General features: G+C 41.4%; 1 protein-coding gene across 1 annotated transcript in view; it reads left to right on the top strand.

Moving 5' to 3' along the window:
- The window catches only part of ITPRID2 (ITPR interacting domain containing 2), a 39321-nt gene extending 21051 nt beyond the window's left edge, over positions 1 to 18270 (top strand). Inside the window, exons 11-19 of the mRNA XM_084209005.1 lie at positions 1478 to 1566; positions 3757 to 4980; positions 7539 to 7619; positions 7985 to 8112; positions 9129 to 9279; positions 10535 to 10600; positions 11263 to 11643; positions 16518 to 16642; positions 17041 to 18270. Coding sequence (XP_084065131.1) covers positions 1478 to 1566; positions 3757 to 4980; positions 7539 to 7619; positions 7985 to 8112; positions 9129 to 9279; positions 10535 to 10600; positions 11263 to 11643; positions 16518 to 16628 — 2231 coding nt within the window. The 3' untranslated portion in view covers positions 16629 to 16642; positions 17041 to 18270. The remainder of the gene's footprint in view (positions 1 to 1477; positions 1567 to 3756; positions 4981 to 7538; positions 7620 to 7984; positions 8113 to 9128; positions 9280 to 10534; positions 10601 to 11262; positions 11644 to 16517; positions 16643 to 17040) is intronic.
- Positions 18271 to 22221: the final 3951 nt, after the last annotated feature.

Here is a 22221-nt window from a genome sequence, read left to right on the forward strand (position 1 = left end):
GGCTTCTCCCCAGCTTCAGCTGTAGTGGCATGCTGTTCGTGGCATGCTCTTTCAGCTGTATTAAGTGAATTGGTGAGTTAATAAGATACAGTTCTCAGGGAAGTAATTTCCATTGTCCTTACTGGGAGTTGGGTGGGGATGTCTGTCTTGAGGTAGAAAAGTTGTTTGTCATCGCAGGATATTGTGGCTACCATGATAACACAGCAGCAGCACATTTTGAAAGGCACTCCCTAAAAGCTGTGTGACATCACTGATACAGAAGCTTAGTGGGCAGTTTGCCTCTACTGGTGTTCACAGGCTGTTGCAGGCTCTTACTTATTTCTGTGTTAGTAAAATGTTTATCAAAATTAATACTAAAAAAAAATTATTTGTGAATATCCAGCAGTTTTCATAATGCATGCCAATGCATTGAGCTGTGAACTGGGATTAATTATGTGACTACATTTAACTGAGGCAAAATTCTGCATTGAGCCTTTGAGAAGAAAGCAGCAAGCTTGCCTAAGGCTCAAGAGAAGAAGGTGGCAGGGACCTGGGGCTACAGGCCACTCTAGTTACTTCCCATCTCCAAGATTTTATACTTCTGCTGAGGTCTAAAGGTGAGATAAGGTTGTTGCCCCCTTCAGGCTGAGTAAAATGTTCCTGGTGCAATAAGGTGCCATTGCCCTTGGTGGGTGCTTCCTGTGTCCAGTCAGGAAAAATGTACATGCAATAGTGTGCTGCAGGGCTGGCTGAGATCTCCCTGCAAAGCTGCTTAGTGAGTGCAATGCTTGCACCAGAGGAAGTCACTCCTGGGAAGCACTTAGGGTTTTAGAGCCTCTTTAGGCTATTTTAATGCTTACCTAATGAGAGTTGAAAGGAACAAGCAGGAGGATCTTATCTCTCGTGTATAGAATGAGCACTGGGAATGTGCTTTGGCAGATTGCCCATTGATGTGTAAGGGATGTTCTGTATTTCTCTGCTAAGCCAGTGGAGGACCCTCTCCAGCAGTTGGCAGACTCCTCCACATGGCCCTCTCTGCCCGTGTGCTGCTGTCCTTTTGGGTGTGTGGGGTGGTGTAGGCCAGTAGCAGACCAGTGATCTTCAGTATCTCCACGATCAGGAGTGGTGTCAAATCTGCACTTTTCAACAGAAAAGCAACTCTTCCACTGCCTGTGTGTGAATTAATCAGTGATGCAGTTTTGTGACAGGAGAACTCCAACAGTGGCAGTATCTGCAGAGGTTTTTTCCACAGCACAGGAAGGAAAAGTGTAAAAAATGGTTGCTTGAAGTTTCACAAGTAGGGCTTTGGGGGAGAGAGATTTTGCTTGAAACAAACAAGTTGTTTCTCTGTTTCATTCAAAGTGGAACCTGAAAAGCAGTTGTATTACCCATTTCATGATTTTTTGCTGTAAAAGGAAAGCTTGTATTGAATGGGATTGATCTTGAGAGGCTGTGATTTGTAAAGTAATTACAGTTGGGTTTTGGTTGTTTGAAACAGATCAGCTCTTGAGGACAGCAAGTCAGCACTCTGACAGTAGTGGCTTTGCTGAGGACTCTACAGACTGTTCTCCATTCAGTCAGCTTCAGGTAAGGTTCTCATCTGTGGTTGAAATACTCCTGATTAGTGTGAAACAGTAGGGGAGGGTAGGAGGGATGTTGATGTTTGACTGCTACTGCGACTGTCAGTCTAGACTATAAAATCATAGTTTTCAGAGCTGGACCTGCCAAGTCCCTGTGTTCAAATTTGAAAGCTTTTCTGGTAGGTTAATCTGGGTATACTTGGGCCTGGAATAAGGTCTAAATTCAATATGTTCTGTTTGCTGTTACTGGTGTATCTTCTCTCACTGTCAATTCTTCTTAGTAGTGGGTAGAGATTAAGGTCTTGAAGGATTAAAGCTATTCTGCTGATTATTTAATTTTTTAATAGTTTTTACCTTCCCACTGTCCATGTTCTTCCCTCCCCCACCCCCTGCATTTTTTTTTTTAAATTACTAACTGACAGAAAATGAAAACAATTTCACACTAGCTTTACTGTGAAGATAGACTAATTTTAGTTGATCTTGACCTTCCATGCTCTTTCTTGTTCCAGTTTCTTTGATCTTAGTCCCAGAAATTGCTGTGATGCTGACCAGAGACCTCATGTCTTAGGGAAAGCATTTGTTCCAGCCTGGTGTTTAGGTGTGTGCTCAGTACACATGCTCACACAGCATTGTATCTGATATTTTGGAGAGCTGTTCTCCTGGTTCTCCTAAAACATTTACACAGTAATAGCCATGATTTGATTGGCCTGTCAGTCAGCCAGAGAAAAGCCTTGAGTTGGATCCTATTCTCAAGGCCAGCTGTTCCTGAGACCTAGACCACAGCCCAAAGGAATAAATGGGGTTCTGGGTATCTTCAGCAATTTCATTTCTATAGCTTGTATCTGCTGAACTGTTTCTTATGCTAGCATATGTTTCTCCTGTGTGGCACACCAAGCTTTTTAACAGCTGTTTGGCAGTTACTAGGAAGAGTTTTTTACCCTCTTCATCCATCAGTGTCGCTTTTTCATTTTGGTACTGGAATTCTGGGTTTTCTGATTTAGTAGTTCTTCAACTGAGTACCAAAATAAAAGCCAAGAGCATGTTGGTCTTTGTCTCCCTTAAACATCAGCTTAATGCTTTCAAGAGCAAGAAAGGGAGGAATAAAGGGAAAAATGATCCTGAGTCCCTTCAAAGAGCATAATCATCTGACATCTTCAGCTGTGTACAGAGCTGTGAGTGCACTGAAGTTGACAGGCATGTTAGAAGGTGACTCAGAGGAGAGTTGGTCACTCCTGATCTTTATGTTGGTTGCAACCTGATTAAGAGCCCACTAAAAGTATGTTGTAGCTAAGTAACCTTTCACTGGAATATTGCTGGAGTTTATCTGTGTTGGCTGTAAAGGGAAGAGGTTTTTCTGTTTTCTGTTATGCTGTTTTGAAAAGGTGTGTTGAGGCTGCATGAGGTTTGTGCTATGGAATTGCTAGGCTCTCCTCTGCCACCTTCACTCCTTAATTCTGACCAAGTGCTGAGCTGAATTCAGAAAATATGGGTGAATGATGCAGCTAGGGGAAATGAGAGCTTGGCAGGTAGTGAAGATAACCTGTGAAAAGAGGAGGGGGATATGGAGGAGTGTATATTGTTTCTTAAAAGTATGGTAATTTAGTGCCATCTACTGTTAAATTATTGACTCTTGCACCCATAGCCTTCCTCTGAAACTCAGGAGAGAACTCAAAATTTGAACCATATTGCCTTTTATCTCTGACTTCCATAATTAAGATTTCTGAGGGAGATTTTGATATTGAGATAGGGTATACTGCATTTCCTAATGCTACCCTTTATTTCACTGTTGTGAACCTTTATAAATGGGAAATGCTTTGTACCATGATCCAGCTATCTGTGTGTCATCACTACTTAAAATACTAGCATTGTATTCTTCTTGCTCTTACTCCTTTGCCACCTCTGTTCTTCTTACAATATTGAATTTATTGTCAAATCAAAGGAATGTGTGAAGAATTTTCTCTTTAGAAAAATAAAAACCTCCTTTTGGTGCCATACTTCATTGTACTCCTAATGTATCTGATACTATGGTTTCTTTGTTCTCCTTCACCATTTTTCTCGCACACTAAGTGCATTATTCTTTCTGCTCCCCACCCCAATGCCCCATGAAGGTGTTCTTGGACTCTTGGCCTGACTCTTGAGAAGGCAGTAGTTGAGTCTTCAGTACATTCACTCCTTTGCTGTCTCATATCTTTCCTAGGTTCAGGAGTCTTTGCAGGGCATGGGAAGCAGTGCCGACAGCTGTGACAGTGAAACAACTGTGACATCGCACAGTGAGGAACAGAAGACACCGATAGCCAAGGAACTGCCCTGTTTTGATAAGTTTGAGGAGGAGGACGAGGAAGATGATGAGGAGGAGGATTATGATGATGATGAAGAGGATATTTTCTCTCAAGTAGAGAAACGAAAGGTAGGGGCATCTTCTGATAGCAGAAGGTGTGAAGACAGAAAAATTAGTGACTGTAAAACTGAACAAAATCAAGGACAAGAAAGCAAGTCATCTCATATACCAGAGACAGTCCAAGGAGAGGTCAAATCTAAAGAGGAAGACATTTCCAGTGAGCAAAAAGAATCAGACCTGCTGGAGGAAGGCAGTGTGTTTGAGTTTCCTCAGTATCACACGCACCATATCCTCAAATCGATGCAGTCTCTGGAAGGTGATGGCTCCTCCACATCATCTGTGGACAGAGTTCAGGTTGCCTTGCAAAGAGCTGAGATGAGGATCGTCAGCTCACCTGACTCCAAGGCCAGGTGCACTCTGCTTAAATCGAAAGATCTTCTGAGGAAGCAGAGACTCTGGTTTGCTGAATCGGGCTATCCTCTAAGGCGGTCTCAGTCTCTCCCAACTGCGTTACTGAATCCAGTGAAAGTGGTGTCCTCTGTGAATGTTCAGTTAACTCCAGGAAAAGAGACTCTCTGCAGTCCTCCTTCTTTCACCTACAAGTACACACAAGTGGAGGAGGACAAGGAAGCAGCATCTGAGAATGACAGAAGTGAGGAGGAGGCAGCCTCCAGCCATCCTGTGTGCAAATCCACACTGTTTATTGCGCCTTCGTCCTCCAAGAAAGAGGTGCCCCAGGCTGGGCCCAGCAGGCTGTCTGAGGAGCTCAGTCCCACCAGGGTACAGAGCTGCCCCCTGCACATGCCAGCAGCCATGTCCCGGTCCACGTGCTCCCTCCATTCCCTCCCCACGGAGTGGCAGGACAGGCCGCTGTGCGAGCACATGAGGACGCTCAGCACCCACAGTGTCCCAAGCATCTCTGGCTCTTCCTTCAGTGCCATGCTTTCCCCCTTCAGCTGCCCCTTCTTTCCAAGGCATGGAGTTCCTCATCGTCCTCCTGCCATGAACCCACCCTCCACTGTGGAGATGCAGCTACGCAGGGTCCTACATGACATCAGAAACTCTCTGCAGAACCTCTCGCAGGTAAGAGGAAGCCTGGTTTTGCCCCTGGACTAAGGGGCTCCTTATTTTATCCTTACCAAACCAAGGTGATAACCTGAATATTCCTTTGAGTAGTTCAACAGATCAGGAAAAAAAAGTTATTTTGTTCAAGTCTGATTTGCTACTGTTTTAGGAGCTCCTGTTTAAACAGGCAAGTGTGAAGTGTTCAAAGGTGGGAGTTTTAGGTTAGATATTAGGAAAAAGTTTTCCACCCACAGGGTGGTAGGGCACTGGAACAACCTCCCCACAGAAGTCACGGCGCCAAGCCTTATGGAGTTCAAGAAGCATTTGGACAATGCTCTCAGGCACATGGTATGACTCTTGGGGCTGTCCTGTGCAGGGCCAGGAGTTGGACTTTGATGACCCTTGTGGGTCCCTTCCAAGTCAATATATTCTGTGATTCTGTAATCATATTTTCAGTGCTCCACTTTTTTTGCATTTAATGTTTTCTTGTTCCAGTTGATCCAGAGTGATTTTTTTCCCATTATTTTTTAGCTTTTATGGATATTCTTGGATGGGAGGGAGGAACAGCATACACTTTATCAGCTATTATTTTATTTTAAGATGAGAATCATTAGATTTAGATTTAAAAATGCATATTATAGAATCACAGAATGGTCTGGTCAATCCTTTGATTTCTCTTCTCTTTGACATACTTCTCATCCAGCTGTTAAAAGTGCATTTTTTTCCTTATAGTCACAAAGCTTCAATAATGATGTCAGTGATTGATCTCTGTGTGTTTCTGTCCTGTGTCATGCCAATCTTTTCCACATGCAGCTCTGGAGCTAGCCAACATGTTCTTGATACCATCAGTCTTTTATTAAGAATTGATTTTGTCAGAGCATGTGGAATTTTATCCATCTCATCACTCAGAGAAGAAAAGCTTGAGAATGCAAGCATGTAAATTTTACCAATTTCTGCCGCCTATTCTGCTCCTCCTCTCCTGATTGCCAGCTGTTCCTCCTCTGCCATCCTGGTTCTGCTGTTTTCTTAGGTAGTGATTCAACTTAGGATCCTGCAGCCTCCTGCAGGAGGCTGTGTGGGCAAGGCAGTGACAGACTCTGCTCATTTATGTATGAATATATGAATACTGTGCAGTTGTAGACCCAAAATTTCTGTGCATTTAGCCCAAGAGCAAACATGCACCTGCCTGCACCATACTGCAGGTAGAAGGCTGCGGTGGCCTTTTTTGGGCCCCTCTTATTTTATTGACTTTGCCACTTGTCAGAAGTTAGAGGTGAGTCCAGTCTTCCTTTGGTTCTATCAGCTGGCCTTGCTTCTCAGAGCAAGATTTCGTGACCAGCTCTGCAGCAGGAAGCTGTGGTCACCTGTGTTTTAAGTCAGCTATTGCTCAAGGTGGTGTTCATGGTGTGCCTGGGAGAAAGTGTTTGCAGAACTTCACCTTCTCTAGAGAATTCTCTCCTGTGTACCAGTGCTTGCAGCCTTGATCTGTGTAAGGTTACAGTGTGCTCAGTACTTCTGCCACATACACCATGCTAACTGAACCTGCTGAAATAGAAATCTATGTATTACGTCCAGTACTCAGGCTGGTTCAGTAAAAAAACAAACAAAAAAAACCAAAACAAAACAAAAAGACATTAGAGGGGATAATAACATTTAGCCCACTTGTTCTTCTTCAAGCATATTTTGTCTAAATTAGTTTCATTTTGGGGGCTTGGTCCTTCTCACAGCAGGGATTGGTTTCCTGCAGTAAGAGATTGAGTTTGGCACATAGCATACTCAATGGCTAAAGTAAAAGTTGAGATGTTTAAACATTTGATTCTGATTTTAAGAGAAAATGAGGAGGACTAGATAAGTTGCTGATAGAACAGGGAACAGAGAAAGCTGGCAGAGGAAAGATAAACCCATCCCCTTGATGTGATCATGTTGGAGCAAAACTTCTCTATATGAATGAACATGCTTCAGATTTTCCATGACATATCAATAGCCCTTTGAATTCTTTCAAAATTATATTGGACAAGCTGTCTTTCATGTTTGAGAAGGTAAACATTTTTGCTGTTTCCACTGTTCTTTGTTGTGCTGTGTCTCTACATGTAACGAACCGTTTGCTCCATATGTTGTTGCAACATGCAAATAGAAATTCCTCAATCTTGTTTTCATGAGAGATCATTAGCAAGCTGGGGTCTTTGGATGAAGGCAACATAGTGAGATTAAAAACCAAAATGAACAAAAATTCCCCAAACTAAGAAATGAAGAAAATCCCATGACAAATTTGACTATAATCATGCTTTCAAATTGGGACACAGTTTAATTTGCTCAGTTATGGTTTTGGAATTGTTGTTTTTATCATTAGCTGAGACAATTGAGACTACTAAGTTTTCAAGCATAAATGTTGCACATGTGTCAATTAAGAAGTGGTGCTGATATTTTGTAAGGTTGCCTATTTGCAACACAGTATTTCCATGGATTGCAGAAGTCTCAGTGCCAGAAAGGCTGTGTTTTAGGGACTGCCTTTGGAGTGTCTGTGCATTCAAGAGGATGCCTTTCCCATTTCAAATTGTTTTGTTTCTTCCCCATAGTACCCAGTGATGAGGGGTCAGGATCTTTCAGCTGCCACTGGTTACACTACTCAGAGATCATCCATTCTACCTCTCTACGAAGTAAGTGACCCTGTTTATGGAGTGGTACTCAATCAAAATAAAATACAGGGAAACATCCTAAATGTGTCACAGATGGTGCTCACTTTGGCTAGTTCCTTGTCTTTGTTCTCAAGAGAGAGCTTCCCGCAAATAATGTTAAAAAGGAATTAATCTAAATACACTTTCATGTGTTTGGTTGTATGATACAGCTGAAAATGCTGCTTTCTTGAGTCATTGTGATGGCATAACATGCAGCTTCCATCATATGCTGAAGTTGCTGAGGTGCTGTTAGCTCACAGGGCTCATGTGGGCAAATGTGGCTACAGGACCCAAACTTACTTTAATCATTTCCCATGTAATTCATTATTATATTTTTATTTCCCCAGAATACTTTCCAGGAGCTACAAGTGGTGAGGAGAAATCTGAATTTATTCAGAACCCAAATGATGGATTTGGAATTGACTATGTTGCGTCAACAGACCACGGTTTATCAGCACATGACAGAGGAAGAAAGGTAAAATGACCTTTTTTAAAAAACAAAAAAAGAGAAAATACTCTGGCATATCAGAAAATGTCTTACTGCTCTTGAGATCAGCAAAAAATCTATTCATTTCAATTTAAACAGGGTTGGAGATGAGTTTTTTTGCCAAAATCTTATTTACTCTTTTGTTTATACATCTTCATTCTGGATTTTTTTAGTCTTTGTCTCTTCCAATCCCTATTTCTCACTAATTGATTCTTCTTCCTGCATCCTTTCTCCAAAGTGATTCTACAGCTGCAGATTTTAAGGGTTGTTATCATAGGGTACTTGACCATAGGATATTGCAGGGGAAAAAAATCTTAAAGATTTCATTTTAGATCACTCCCGTCTTTGTAGACATAAATAAAGAATGCAAACTGTAGCATTCAGATGCTTTTTCACCTTTCAGTGGCTACTCAGCAGGCTACGGATGGCAGTCATAATTATGGCTCCAAGTGGTTGTGCTTGCCAGGAGTTGCAGTAGCAGCAGATCTGGAACAATTTTTGAAACTGATTATATGTTTAGTTTAGTTGAATCAGCTCTTGGCCTATCACTTTAAAAGTAAACATGTTTGAAATCAGTTGGCTGCCTTAGACTGCGGCTTCCTGGCCAAAATGTAGCTGTGAGTGCTGGGGAATCTATAACCACACAAGAGAAGTAACGTGATTGCTGCATTACTCTGTAGTGCTTGTTCTTATCAGCTTTAAATTTAATTTGATTAGATATATGTAGAAATACTGATTTCTTCTGCATTTAAAGCTAAAATTTTTGGAGAATCTTCTATGGTATACCATGTGATTTTTTTTTTTCTATGGACTGGAAAAGATTCCATTTTTTCTGTAAATGGAAAAAACTTCTGTGCCATGTAGGCATTCAGCTAACATTTCTGTGTTCTGCTTTGACTTCCCTTGTATGAAGTCCTTTACTTGTGGTGCTGTCCTGCTCAGTCACCTCTTTGCAGCTGAGTGCAGTGAATGCTTTTGTTCTTTTTGTAATGGCCTTGCCGTAGATTCGAAGCTGACCAGCTGCAGAGCCTGAGGAAGTCCGTCCGCATGGAGCTGCAGGAGTTGGAGATGCAGTTGGAAGAACGTCTGCTTGCCTTGGAAGACCAGCTCAGAAGTCTGCACATGTCTTCACCTTACAGACCTCAGGCACACATAGTAAGTATTAGTTTTGCAACAACATCATGTTTTTTCTCAATGTAATGTTCATCACAGAATTGTAGAATAGTTTGGGTTGGAAGGGACCTTTAAAGATCATCTAGTCCAACACTCCTGCGATGAGCAGGGACAGATAATAACTCATAACTTTATAACTCTTAGAGTGGGATGGAATCTAATGATGCTATGTGTATCAGGGTCATATTTTCTCATTTTCAGTCAACATTTCACCTTGGGGAAAAGGTGTGTGACTTTCTTGATGTTCAGACATATCAATACATACCTTGTGGGGTGTTAGGGCTGAGAAAGGCAGACCTCTCCTGTCAGTGCTTTCTTCTTTTTCCTCTTCATGACCCTGAATTTTCACAGTTTTGGTAGCTAGGGCTTATGTCTAACATCCTTGGAGCATGGTCGTGGGCTTTCTGGAGTTCTACACAGATCTGATTTTCTTGAGAGATGAGGGCAGAGAGATGAGACATTCACAGTGTTTCTCTCCCTAGGAACAGAGTGTGCTTTCTCTCTAGCTCTGCCAATCCATGGGAACAAAACCAGCAAAAAAAACCCCACCAAAAAAAAAACCGCACAAAAAAAAAAAAAGGGAAAATCCCATTGTCATGAGTTCTTTCCTCCATTGCCTTTTGTAGCTCCTTCAGATGAAGACATGGCCCCCTGACAAACAGTGGGAGAAGCTCTACTCCCACAAACACTCCCCAGAAGTGCAAGAAGGGGGATAAAAGGCATCTGTCTGTGTTTACTGGCGGCATGGCAATATACTTTCTCTTATTTTTCGCTCAGCGAAAGACTGTTCCTCTCTTTTTGTGCTGCAGTTCTGTCATCAGCCAAACAAAAGAAGCACAGACAAAAAGTGTCATATGTTCTTCCTGGGTTTCATTTCTCTTTCTTAGCCAATCATCTTCTGTAGAAGCAGCACAGGCACAGGCCACATCTTCCTCTTCAGTATTTTGTCATGGGGAAAAAAAATTGAAACCCAAGAACAGGAAAATATGGTATTACTGTGATCTCAAGCCAAACTTGCATTCTTTGAACTGTATAAATAACTGTGTATTTGTAAATCCTTTTATAGAAGAGGGCCAGCTTTAAAAGTGACTGGAATTAACTTTCTCCAACCAGCTCTGCTTCCTGTTTCCAACTTTCTGGTTTTACAGAAAGTTGTCTGAGATGCAGCATGTTTATATGCTAGCTTCTGAGAGCTCTAAGAAAGTCCTAAGTGCATTAAGTTAACTTAATTTTTCAGGGTATGTATGGAAGCAGAAGTGCTGATAATCTGTCGTGTCCTTCTCCGTTGAACGTCATTGAACCAGTAAGTGTTTACTCTGTGTTTTACTGATGAAAAGAACCAGGAAGGCTTTACTTTAAAATAGGTTGCAGGAGATTAATTTGACACATAATTTTAGAAATACTTTACTCCCTTAAATAGCTTTGTTGAAAACAGCTGCAATTTTCCTTAAGCAGATTTAACTGTAGGTGTAAGTGTCTGTAGAGTCTTTTTAGCTCTTAAGAGGAATATGTAGAAGTGAGATATTTTTTTCATTTAGTTGATACAAATGATGGTACTACCTCATTAATTTTCTAGGGAAAATTATTTTTTTGTATTTCTGCACATTTTCTGCTACTGCAAATAAGTAGTTCAAAAACTGCAGAAAGGAAAGAACAAAAAAATGAAAATCTAGCCCTTACGTGTGTGCCTGTCAATGGCTCTGGCAAGATGTATATGTGTTGCAAAAGTCGGTGGCTTGGGAAGGAGCCACAGTTTTTATTTATGTTGGCTTTAAAAAGGCACATTCCTTTTCATGATCCTCTTTGTTGCAGTAATAAAGGCAAAGGATATATTTATTTTATAGCTGTATTTGTTACATGGAGGGAATGAGTAAGTGATTAAATAAATAGCAAGAAAACATAGTTATGTCTGTATGTGACTTTTTTGTTTGCTTATTTGGGACTGTTTCTTTTCTGAATCCTTAGGTCTCTGAGCTTATTCGAGAGCAGTCATTTCTGAAGTCTGAACTGGGTTTAGGACTGGGAGAGCTTGGACTGGAAACTCTCCCAGCAGAGGGTGCAGAGTCGGTGTTCTCCCATGGAAACTCGGATTCCTCTTCGGTGTGCTCTGGTCACACAGGTAGAAAAGCCAAGAGTCAAAGCAAGAAGTTGTACCGAGCCTCTGTTGCCTTAACACCAACTCCCCCCTTGAGAGCAGGCGCTGGACAGCCAGTGGAAAGCTCTGAGGAGCTTGCAGACTCCAAGCCAGAGGTGGAGCATAAACTTGAAAAAATCCCTCTCATGCCTTCAGTTGATGAAATCCACAAAGCAGTGGAGCAGGAGGAACTACAGCAAGTCATACGGGAGGTGAGGAAGGAGGGGCTGAGATCTGGGATGTTTGAACTGAGTTTCCTGAAACCCAAAGACAAGGCTGGCTGTAACTCCTGTCCACCAAAGTTTTCTCTTCCCTCTCCAGCCAAGGCTCCATCCTGTTCTTTGCTGAGTCTGAAAGCTCAGAACATGTCACTAGGTGTTGGAGCCACAGCTTTGTCTGTGTGCAAAGCAGTGGACATTTTTTTCAATGGTAGTGGTTAACATGTAAATTAATAGCTAAGTATGGCTGGGAAAGAACTTGCTGTCTCTACTACTTGGTTAAGCAGCAGTATTTCAGATTCCCAAGTGAAAATTTCTGTTATGTTTGCTTGTTAAAATGCCAAACTGGAGTTCATTGAATGGTGAAGTAATGTTTCTGAAACAATGCTGTAGTAAATGCTGAGCTTACTTTCTAGTCCCTCTACCCCAACCACTAAGGACTACAGGAATGTAAGTGAAACAAGCTGAAGGCAGGTGGGAAGTTATTTCAGAGTTCGAGTGATTTTGGACCAGTTGTATTGGATTAGTTTTATTGGCAGTCAATGAAAGTGAGGAGTGCTTGGTTATTTTTCCTGTGGGCTGAGTTAAGATACACGACTAAAACTATGTGTTTTGTTAGTGGCAGGGCAGAAAAGTTCTCTGGCAAGTAATACAAATGGGGAAAGGAAGCCAAAGAAACTACTTGTGCTGAAAAGAAGTGCCTGTGAAAAAGTGGAGCAAACTTTGCTCTGAATACAGAAATGGGAATCAAGAACTTGTAGATTTTATTCCCTCTTTTTCACAAGAGAAGGACCGCTTAGACTTTAGCCAAGGGCACTTAGCTTTTAGCTTGTCCCTTGAAGCTTTTGTATGGCTCTGCCATAGACCACTGAAGACCAGGTGAGATGTCACGCTTAGAAATGTACAACAGGCCAGGCTGTAATGCTGTGGCACCTTCCAGGTCTGCGTGCGCTGAAGCTGTGGACAATTGGAAGCAGCTTTACCTTAGCTTTGTCTGTGAAATGGGTGAGATGCATGCCAGTCATCAGAAGAGTGGTACATGAGACATTTAGCACACCTTGCACTGTGCTTCTGATTCTGCAGTGAAGCCAGCATGGCCTTTGTATCCAGGCTGTCTGTAAAAGTCCACACGTCAGGGCAGTGGTGTCATGGTGGAAGGTTGCTAAAGGAGAAACTGAGAAAGGAAGGAGAACTGTAATTCAAAAGTACTGCAAAAGCAGCTTAGACAAAAACCAGTGAGCTGAAGTCAAAGGACAATTATTTCAGTCAATATTTTTCCTGAGGTTAGCCTCTGTGAAAGTTCCTCTTTAGCTTCATTAGTTGACAGCAAATAAAGATATGTACTCTTTGCACAGAGATTGTTATTTGAGTTGTGTGGCACTGAGGGCATTGTAATGCTGAAAGAATCCACACTGAACTGAGAGGCCACTATTCAAAGATGAGTAGTCAGCAAACAACCGAGCTTGACTCACTTTGTGAATATTTGAGCACACAGAGAGATTGTCCCTCAGTTTAACTTCATTGGCAGTGGGTTCTGGATCAACTCAAGATTCTCAGCATGAGGAGTTTTGCAGGTCAGAGTGGAGATGCGTTGGCTCACAGTACTTGGTGGATTTTGCAGAGCCAGAACATGCTATTAAACACATATCAGGAAAATCTTTATTATTTCATAAGTATTAAAACAGAGCATAAATTGAAATGATGCCTTGCTTAAATAGCCCTGTTGTTAGCAAAGGAATTCCAGTTTCATTGTCAAAAGAAAGAACTCTGGTAGGCTGCATTCTTGATGTATGCACTCAGAAATATTAAACCCTTGTTCATTCCTCCCATTCTCTGTAGCTGACGTTGTGTTGGGGAGGGAGAAGCCGGGCAGTGGGTGTGATATGCCTGGGTGGGCTGTAATGCATGTGAACCTTGACCTGTAACTATTTGTTCTGTGAAAAAAACCCATGGTGTTAACTTTTGGCATTAATGGACTAACTCCCTCGGAAGAACATTCAGCAACATGAAGTGTTAAAATAGCAAACAGTAGCTCTCTTGATGAAATACAGACTGGCCTCCACAGGATTATCACATGAAGTACTTACTGCTTGACTTGTTTGAGTCACAGGGTCACTAGGAGGGCCACCAGGCCCTCTCACTCTGCTCTTCTCCAGTTTAACAGATGCGCTAGTTGAAAGATTTTTCTGCTTATAAGAGTGGAAGTTCTAATTTTGCTAACAGTTCTTCATTATAAATGACACTTAATGAAGTTACACTTTAAGGAAATGTATGGTTTTCCTGTCATCATCTGGTTTAAGAGGCTGTAATGAGTCTTAATGGGACAGAGATGGTCTGGCGGAGAATCATCTCTTTTCCATTTTCCATTCAAATCCATGTTAGCTCAACATCCCTCAAAATGTCAGTAGGTTGTTGACATGGGCAAGTGTTGGGTTCCTCATGTTATTATTTTGAGTATAAAATCTCACCAGCTGCTGCCATGAAGAAGTGGCATGGGAAGAAAACAGAGTAGGAAGCAATTCTTTTAATTACAGAAAATTTACTTCAGAAGTATAAGCACTGTGAAAAGCCTTGTTCCCATTTTTCATTGGTTGGTGAAGAACACCTATCTCCAGATTTGCCACAAGTGGTGCACTTCACTCTCAATCAGTTCTTTATTTAGCAGCAACATAATACTGCAGTAATGGTAGTTCTTTTCTAGGAAGAGAGGTCATTGGTTTGCTGTTTGATTTATTGTTGTAAAAATGAGAGTGATACTGTGTTTTCAATGCAATATTGAGGGTTGGTGTTGTATCAACGCAGTAAATGTAGCAAAAATGAGTGCTTCTCTCATTTTTCAAATGATCAGTTTTTCATTCACTTGCTAAAAGTAATTGATGGAGCATTCATTGACTGCTTTTCTGTCTTCTGTACAGAGGAAGCCTTGGCAGGGGGCTGTGCCCTATGCAGAACAAACAGAAGGTGCACCTTGCCCTAACTAATTTATAATGAAAAAGGCAAATATTGGCCATTGGTCACGACACACGTGCGGTACTGAGTCAGTGCTGGCTCACCACGCAGGAGTGACCTTGCTGAGTCTGGAGGGGGAGGAAGCAGAGGCTGTGAAAAGAGGCAGTGGAGGGTGGCCTTGCTGTCGTCCAGACAGGAAGGTGAGAAGCAGAGGGCTCAAATAATCAAGGTCAAGCCAGAAGCTGTTGGAAGAGCTGAGAATAGAACAGGAGCTGCTTTGCTTCCAGTCTCTACTTTGTTACAAGACTGTCATACTAGATCATTTACTTGCTAATTTGGGAAGCTTTTATGAGCTTTTTTTTGGAAAGTGAGGTTTATTTTTGTCTGTCTGTTGAGAAAAGGGTACAAAATGACTGTTCTGTAGCATACTCAGAGACCCACCCCATGAGATACTGAAGAAGAAAGGTGGAGAGGGCACTGGGGGGTCTCTAATGCCTGCTGGACAGTTGGGGTGCTGTGTGCAGGTTTCCCTCTGCCTACATTTTCTAAAACCCTTACTATGCTGACAGTGGTTCTAAAGCTTTGTACATCAGTGTGTGCATCAGCATAGACATCCTCTGGGCTTTCAGCTGTTGGTGAAACAGGCTCTATTGCACAATGGCTTTTCTTTTGTCTGTTAATCAGCCAACAACCCAACTGGAACCTGTTTCCCAATAATATCATAGTCTCTGAATTTCTGCTTGATGCAAAGTAGTAATGAAATGAGGAACTTTGCCACACTAATGGTTTAGGGATTGAATTGCCTGCCAAAGAGAACGAGGGATAAATAACCTGCTGCTAATGCTGCTGCCACCCTTCTGACGTTGTTGCTTAATCCTTTTGACGCACCAGGAAAAGGGGAGACTAACATGAAAAAGAAAAATGTATTGCTTAACTGGGATGCTGAGTGCTCCTGTGTGACCTTAGGCCAGACTCTGACTCTTACCCCCCTGCACCTTCTCACAGTTGTCATCTTCCTCTGTCCTTGGAACTGTATCTGACTTGTCCCTCCTGAAGACCATCCAATAAAACTAAGTTGGTGCCAAAGATTTCTTGTACTTGCAAGAAGCCCATACTGTTTTTCTTTGTCATCCCCTGCTCTTTTTTAGCATAATATGCTCTTGTAGAACTGTGTTTTGCCTCCTTTTCTCCTTTGTTTTCTTTACTGTAGCAATCAGTGCTCTGCTTTTTTGTTGTAGTCTCAGCCACACTCACATGCCTGCTACTGGAAACTCCTAGGTGTGTTTTATATAAAACTTAATGAGTAAATGTTTTGTCACAGTCCTGTGAAAAATAGCCTTCACTGGCATAGATTAAACCCCTGTGGCCCATTGATGATGTGAGCAACTGCTGAAATTCTTTGTCTTTCCTGCTGAAAGTATGCAATTAGGATTTGTCTCCTTTTCAATTATTTGGAAACAACAGCTTATATTCACAGACTTGGACCTGTTCTACTGTGTAAACCATTTGTGAGGGAGATCAATCCTGCTTTCCTTTTCATGAGAATATCAGCTTGTCAAAAAGTAGTGCATTTGGGATGCTTTTGATGTATATATCGTAAAATGTTTTTCTTCAGAACTTTGCATAGTTGAAATGTATTCTTTTCTTAGCATAAAACCAGATATCCTAAGTGTAAAACATAAATATATTTGCCATCTGGATATATAGAACTAGTTTGGTTTTAGGTTATACAATTTGCAAGAACTTCAAAATTACTTAGAGTTTTTTTTTCATTCTTCTAATGTTTTTTCCAGTCACAGTTTTGAAAGTTGAATTTTAGTTGTGCATGTTGGTAGTGTCAAACATATCTGCAATATCATTTAGTTTTATCCATTGTTTATATAAATTACTGACCTTTAAACTTTGGCTAATCCCCTCAGATCAAGGAATCTATTGTTGGTGAAATAAGAAGAGAAATAGTAAGTGGATTGTTAGCAGCTGTATCACCCCAAAGCAGATCTGCAACTGCAAAACAGGATACACAGCCATGAAACTGGTACTACAGGTAATCTTTGGGGATGTGCAAGAACCAGATTTTATTTTTATTTTAATTGTGTTAAATATCATTGCGTACTTATACCTTGCTTTGTTTGCATTTTCTCCATGAAACATAAGTAATCAAGTTTGAAGTTCATTAAATACAGAGAATGCTGATAATCCTGGATAGATTTGGAAAGTCAGCTGGTTTGTAGTTTGGCCCATTCTACTGTCAGTTTTCATAGAGTGGTCCTTGATTTTTAGTTTCAATGTGCTCTATGATGACTTTTTATGTGAATGCATCATGCAAGAGCATTTCTGCAGTTTGCCTGCCTTAGATGTGATTAGTTTCAAAATCAGTTCTTAAACATAACAGACTTCCAAAAATCTAATTTAGGTCTTCATCTTCCTTTTTTTTCCTCTAAGGTTGGATGTAGTTGGAAGTGCTGTGGGATTCTGCTTTGGGCAGCACCCACTGGTGAAGGTGCCAAGTTGGTTTTGCTTCAGGAAGTGTTAAAGCTGCTGAGATGGGCTACTGTGTTTGGCGCTTGGTTCTCCGATGTGGACCTTTCCTTGAGTTCAACTGTAAGGACTTAGACACTTTAACATTACTTTCCTTAAAGCATCAGCAAAACTGTGTCACTCTGAAAGGTTTTTGTATTTATTTGTATGTCCCTGTTGTAAATTTTTATGTAGCTAATTTCGTTGTCTAATGATGCATCATGAAACTTGAAGATTTCCAGACATAACCAATTTATAAATAACACATACACATTCAGCCTAGCTTTTAAAAAATAAAAAATAGAAAAAACCCCACAGCAACCCCTCCCAAAACACTGACCTCTATGAGGTATTTTTTGTGCAATAAGTGATCCACTTTAAGAGCTTGAAATAACCAATAATGGTTTCCACTGCTGTTATTTAGTGCCACTTCAAAAGAAGGCAACAACCCTGTTACACAAATTGTTGTTAATTCTTGAGGCGGTTACTATTAGCAGGGTGGTAGAATGACATGAGGTTACTCTTAAAACTACTTAAAGTTCTGACACTGAAAGCCTTATCTTTGTGTAGAAGACAACTTTTAACTAATTTTATTTGCTTCCTTGCTGTTTGCTCATCCCTTTATAGAAAAGTGCCTTATTTGAGCACTGGGGTGGTTTTTTTTGGTGTTGACTACTTGCAGTCATACCAAGAGAAGTTCTGCTTCATATTAACCAAAATGCAATAAAAATGCTATCTTCTGAAAGCAATTAGGATTTGCAACTTGAAATACATGAATGACCTTGCTTATATTATGGGGAAAATGGAAAAACTCTCTTTTCCTTCTCCAGCCCTCACAGAGTGTATTTTCAGTCAGCCTGGTGAATATCCGATTGTTCCAATGGAGAAAATTGAAAGTCATTGGAGTTTTTATGTGGTCAAATAGACATTTAGTGGATATGTAATATCCCTTTTGGCTGTGCTTGAACTCTCTTTACTCCTTTGCCTTTCCCATCTACTAAAACTCTTCACACTATGTCAAGGTCTTTAATCAAAAATAGTTTCAAATATTACAATATTATATGAAAAAGTTTATAAAATTTTAAATTGTGTTAGGAAGACACACAAGGGCTGATTTCTTTAAAAAACTGTATATTAAACCAATAAAATATTTATTTTGCCTATAATTTGCGTCAGTGTTTTGTATTGTGTGTGGTTTACTCTTAAGCAAAATAAGATAGATTTGATCAAAACAGTACACAGAATGGGGAACAGCAGGAAAGCTTGGGACTTGGCTTTCCAAAAAGCTTTCAGATGTTCAGGGACCCTGAAGTGTGAGAGTGGTTTTAAAACCACTGTCCTAAAGTTGTTGGCTTCTGTTGCTGGTGCAAGAAGTTGATGAGGTGACCTCTCATCAGAGTTTTTCCCTGTAAGTAGAGGCTGGGCTTTCTTGAGAACCTTATTCTGCACCTTGGAAAGCTGAAGTACAAACTCTGGCAGCACTGATACGTGGCAATCCATACAAGGTGGTAGTTGCAGTAGATTTCTGCCTTGCTTTGCAGCTTGCAGCTCCATTCCAGAACACCACAGGAGATCAGCCAGCCAGACCCACGTGTCTGCAACCTTCTTTGCAAGTGCGGAAACCCAAAAACTACTCAATCTGCCCCCCTTGTCCCCCAGTCAGATCAGTTAACACTCTTGACCACTTATGTAGGTCCTGTGGCTTTGAGCTGCTTAAAGCCACTTCTCATGAAAGTTGACAGCTGCAGCTCTCAGGGATTGCTGGAGGAAAGCACTTCAGGAGCTGGTGGCAGTTGAGCAGGAGCTGCCAGCAGCATCTTCCATGGAGACAGCAGCCTGACTTCCTGCTACTCCACCAAGAGAAGCCACTTGCTGGTAACATCCCTGAGTGTCTGCGGTACTTCATCTTGTAACTTGTAAGAACATTTGGTCTCAGCAGTGCAAATCCTAATGTTTTATATATCCTGAGAAATGAAAATTACTGCCAAATTTTCATCCAACTGATGGAAGTAATATTTCTGAGGTTTGGCGATAATTTAAAATAAAGACATTTCAAAATGACATTTCTAAAAACTGTACTAAAACTAATGGATATAAAAGCACCTGTATTTCCATAGTCTGGATAACGGATTTTTGCCATTCTTAAACACTTCCAGCTAATATTTTCTGAGTAACACTTACATATAGGAATGGCTATAAACTGTTAAAAAAATTATTTTAGTGGGTCTGCCATGTAGATTAAGTTGAGCTGGTATCAACTTCTGTTGACAATTGTTTGTGCCTTAGGAAAAGCCATCATTATTGAACACATGCCTATCCTGGGTGACTTAGCATAATGGTTTTCTGAGCATGGACAGTTTTAATTTTGTTTAATGATTCAAACTGCTTCTTTCCTTGCAAATTAGTGTTGTCTTTTTTTCTGCCAGCCTGGAATTTGATGTGTATTCTATGCAGATTCAGACAGCTTTATTAGTAGCTGATAAATACCGGTCAACTAAATTTGCAGTGAATGAAGCCAGACTGTATTGCCAGAGATATTTTGCATGCTTTTCTAAAGTTTGCTATGACAGTGACCTTTGTCATTGCCTGTTGGCTGTAGGAGTAACAGAAGATCCTGTAACCTGATCCTGTGGCTTAAAGGCTTGTACCATTTGTGGCATTTTGGCTTTTTCAGTCATGGGTTAGTCCATGTGGCACCAGGCTTGCTGGAGACAGATTGAGTTCACTGGCTAAAAGGGGTAAAGGATTCTAGCCCATGGGTTGGTGGTGGTGATTTGGGAGGGTTTTAAGCTGGCTTAAAACCAGGGGGAGGGAGATAAGAGCAGGCTCAGTAGAGATGGGCCTAGGGGCAGCATGCCAGTGCTGGGGCGGAATCGATAGCTCAGCTGAACGTGCTTCTACACCAATGCATGCAGTGTCAGTAACAAACAGGAAGAGAAACTGGAAGCCATTGTGCAGCAGGACAGCCATGACATAGTGCCCCTCACAGAAATGTGCTGGGATGACTTGTGTGACTGGAGTGCTGCAGTCAGATGGCTGTAAGCTCTTTGGAAGGGACTGGCGAGGAGGCAGAGGCACCAGGGTGGCTCTGTTCTTAGGGAGTGTTTATTCTGTGCAGAGCTAAGGGTAGTAACAACTGAATTTTATATTTCAGTGCTTTAATTCAGTGATATAGTCAGGCAACTTTTGCATTAAAGATTTAATATGGGAATAACGTAATATAATTTTATTCTAAAACCTATGTACGCTACACAGTTTTGTTTATTGAAAGATGTATTAGATTTACCCTATTCTTGGTAAGGAAGCAAATTATAGCATCTTTTCCTGCTGAAATACCCTCCTGAAATCAGTACCAGAGTTTTGCTTCCTGCACTATTGAACTATAGTCCATATTAGGCAAGAATCCTTTGACTGTCTGCTTAGGTCATGTCCCATTAATCCAGCTCCTTTCCTATGTTTTGGATGTGTGTATTCTATGGATGGTAGTGGATGGGATCTAGCAGTAAATGTTTGTACATTACTTCAAAATGTGGAGAGCTGTGAATTTCAGAGGAAAACTGGAATAGAAAGTCTAAGTTCTTCTGTGCTCAGATAAAGTAACTTTAAACTGATTCTGATTAAAACCATACTGCTGAGGAATTATTTATTATCTTAACTAAAGAGCTTGTATAAATAGAAATGGCTGTATCTTTTTACTTATCTAGGCTTTATGTATCCCCATATATAGTTAGTACATAAACAAGTCCAAACCTGATACTCTATGGATAAGAACTGGCAATGGAAATTTGGGTCAGAGTGTTACCAGGCCAACAGCTCTCACTGAATGTCCCACTGACTCTGTCCCTGCTCAGAAAGTATTTCTGTCCTTCTTGAGAGCCAGAGTTCCTTGCCTCTTCTTGGTACTCAAGAGGCAGATGAGATCTGCTCTGCATTCTACCTCCCTGGCAAATTTTAAACTCTTTGCATTTTCTGTACATAAATAGCAGACTCTATTTCCAGATCAGTGGGAATCACCCTGTTCACAATCCTGTTCAGAAAGGAAAATGTCAGTGTCATTTGGAATATGTAATTTTTTATTCTTGGAAGGCTTCTATCTGATTTAAGCACCTGTGAATGAGGCACAGCGCAGAGCCCCGAAGGGCAAACTGATGCCCTGTCTGGGCAAAGGCAGGGAAGAAGCTGTTCATCAGTTTTTTAGAAAAAGGCAGAAGGAAGGGGCACATGGAAGCCCTTTTGGCTGTAGCAGAAAGCCAGAGTGCTCTGCAGTGTTTCTCCCTCTGATGCTGCTGGGGCTGCCCAGCAACATGCTGAGGACAAGTTGCTGTGAGGAGAGGGTCAGCTGGAGAGCCCCAGGAAAGCACAGGTCAACATATCTTTGTTAAATCACTCACATATCAGTGGCTTTAGTGAGGATTAAAGTCGTGTCTGAGACGCACTGGAAGAATTGCCACGTCCAAGCTTGCTCTGCAAAGGGCCCCTGTTGGATCAGGGTACTGCAACTTAATGCTTCTCTGCATCTGCACTGGTGAATTTAGGAGCCAAAGCCTTGAGCAGGTTTGTTTTACAAGGAACTCCAGCTCTCCTCTCCAGAGTGACGCTGCAGTAGTCTCTGACCGCACCAGAGGAGCTGAGGCAGATCAGAGCCACAGCAAAAATTGTGCAAAGAGTGCAGAACCCACACCCTTGAACTGCCATCCCAGAAGCCTTGTCTTTGGCTGGAAACAAGATATAAACCTTTCCTAGACACCAGGGGAAATAGCTCAAGCAGGAGCTATGCCACGAGCGCTTCCATAGCCCATCCCTACAGCAGGATGTGTTAAAAGGCAGTGCCTCACACCAGAACATAGTGACTGACATAGGAAGGAAAGATCTTGGACAGTTCTTATTATTTTTAATTCCATCCTAGTTTTAGCTGAATCATGAAGGCATCTGAAACTGAAGTCTGGGGAGTGCACTAAAAACAGAAGATGAACTACAAGGATGTGTCAGTACTTAAAAGTGTTTCAGCTCTCCCCAGACTATGATGCAGTCTATAGAAAATGCCAGCACACTTTGCCTGCAGACTTCTAATGCTGCAAATTGGTGTGAGAGGGAGCCAAGGTAGGC

The sequence above is a fragment of the Fringilla coelebs genome (assembly GCF_963513975.1).
Source record: "Fringilla coelebs genome assembly, chromosome: 7".
NCBI classification, from domain to species: Eukaryota; Metazoa; Chordata; class Aves; order Passeriformes; family Fringillidae; genus Fringilla; species Fringilla coelebs.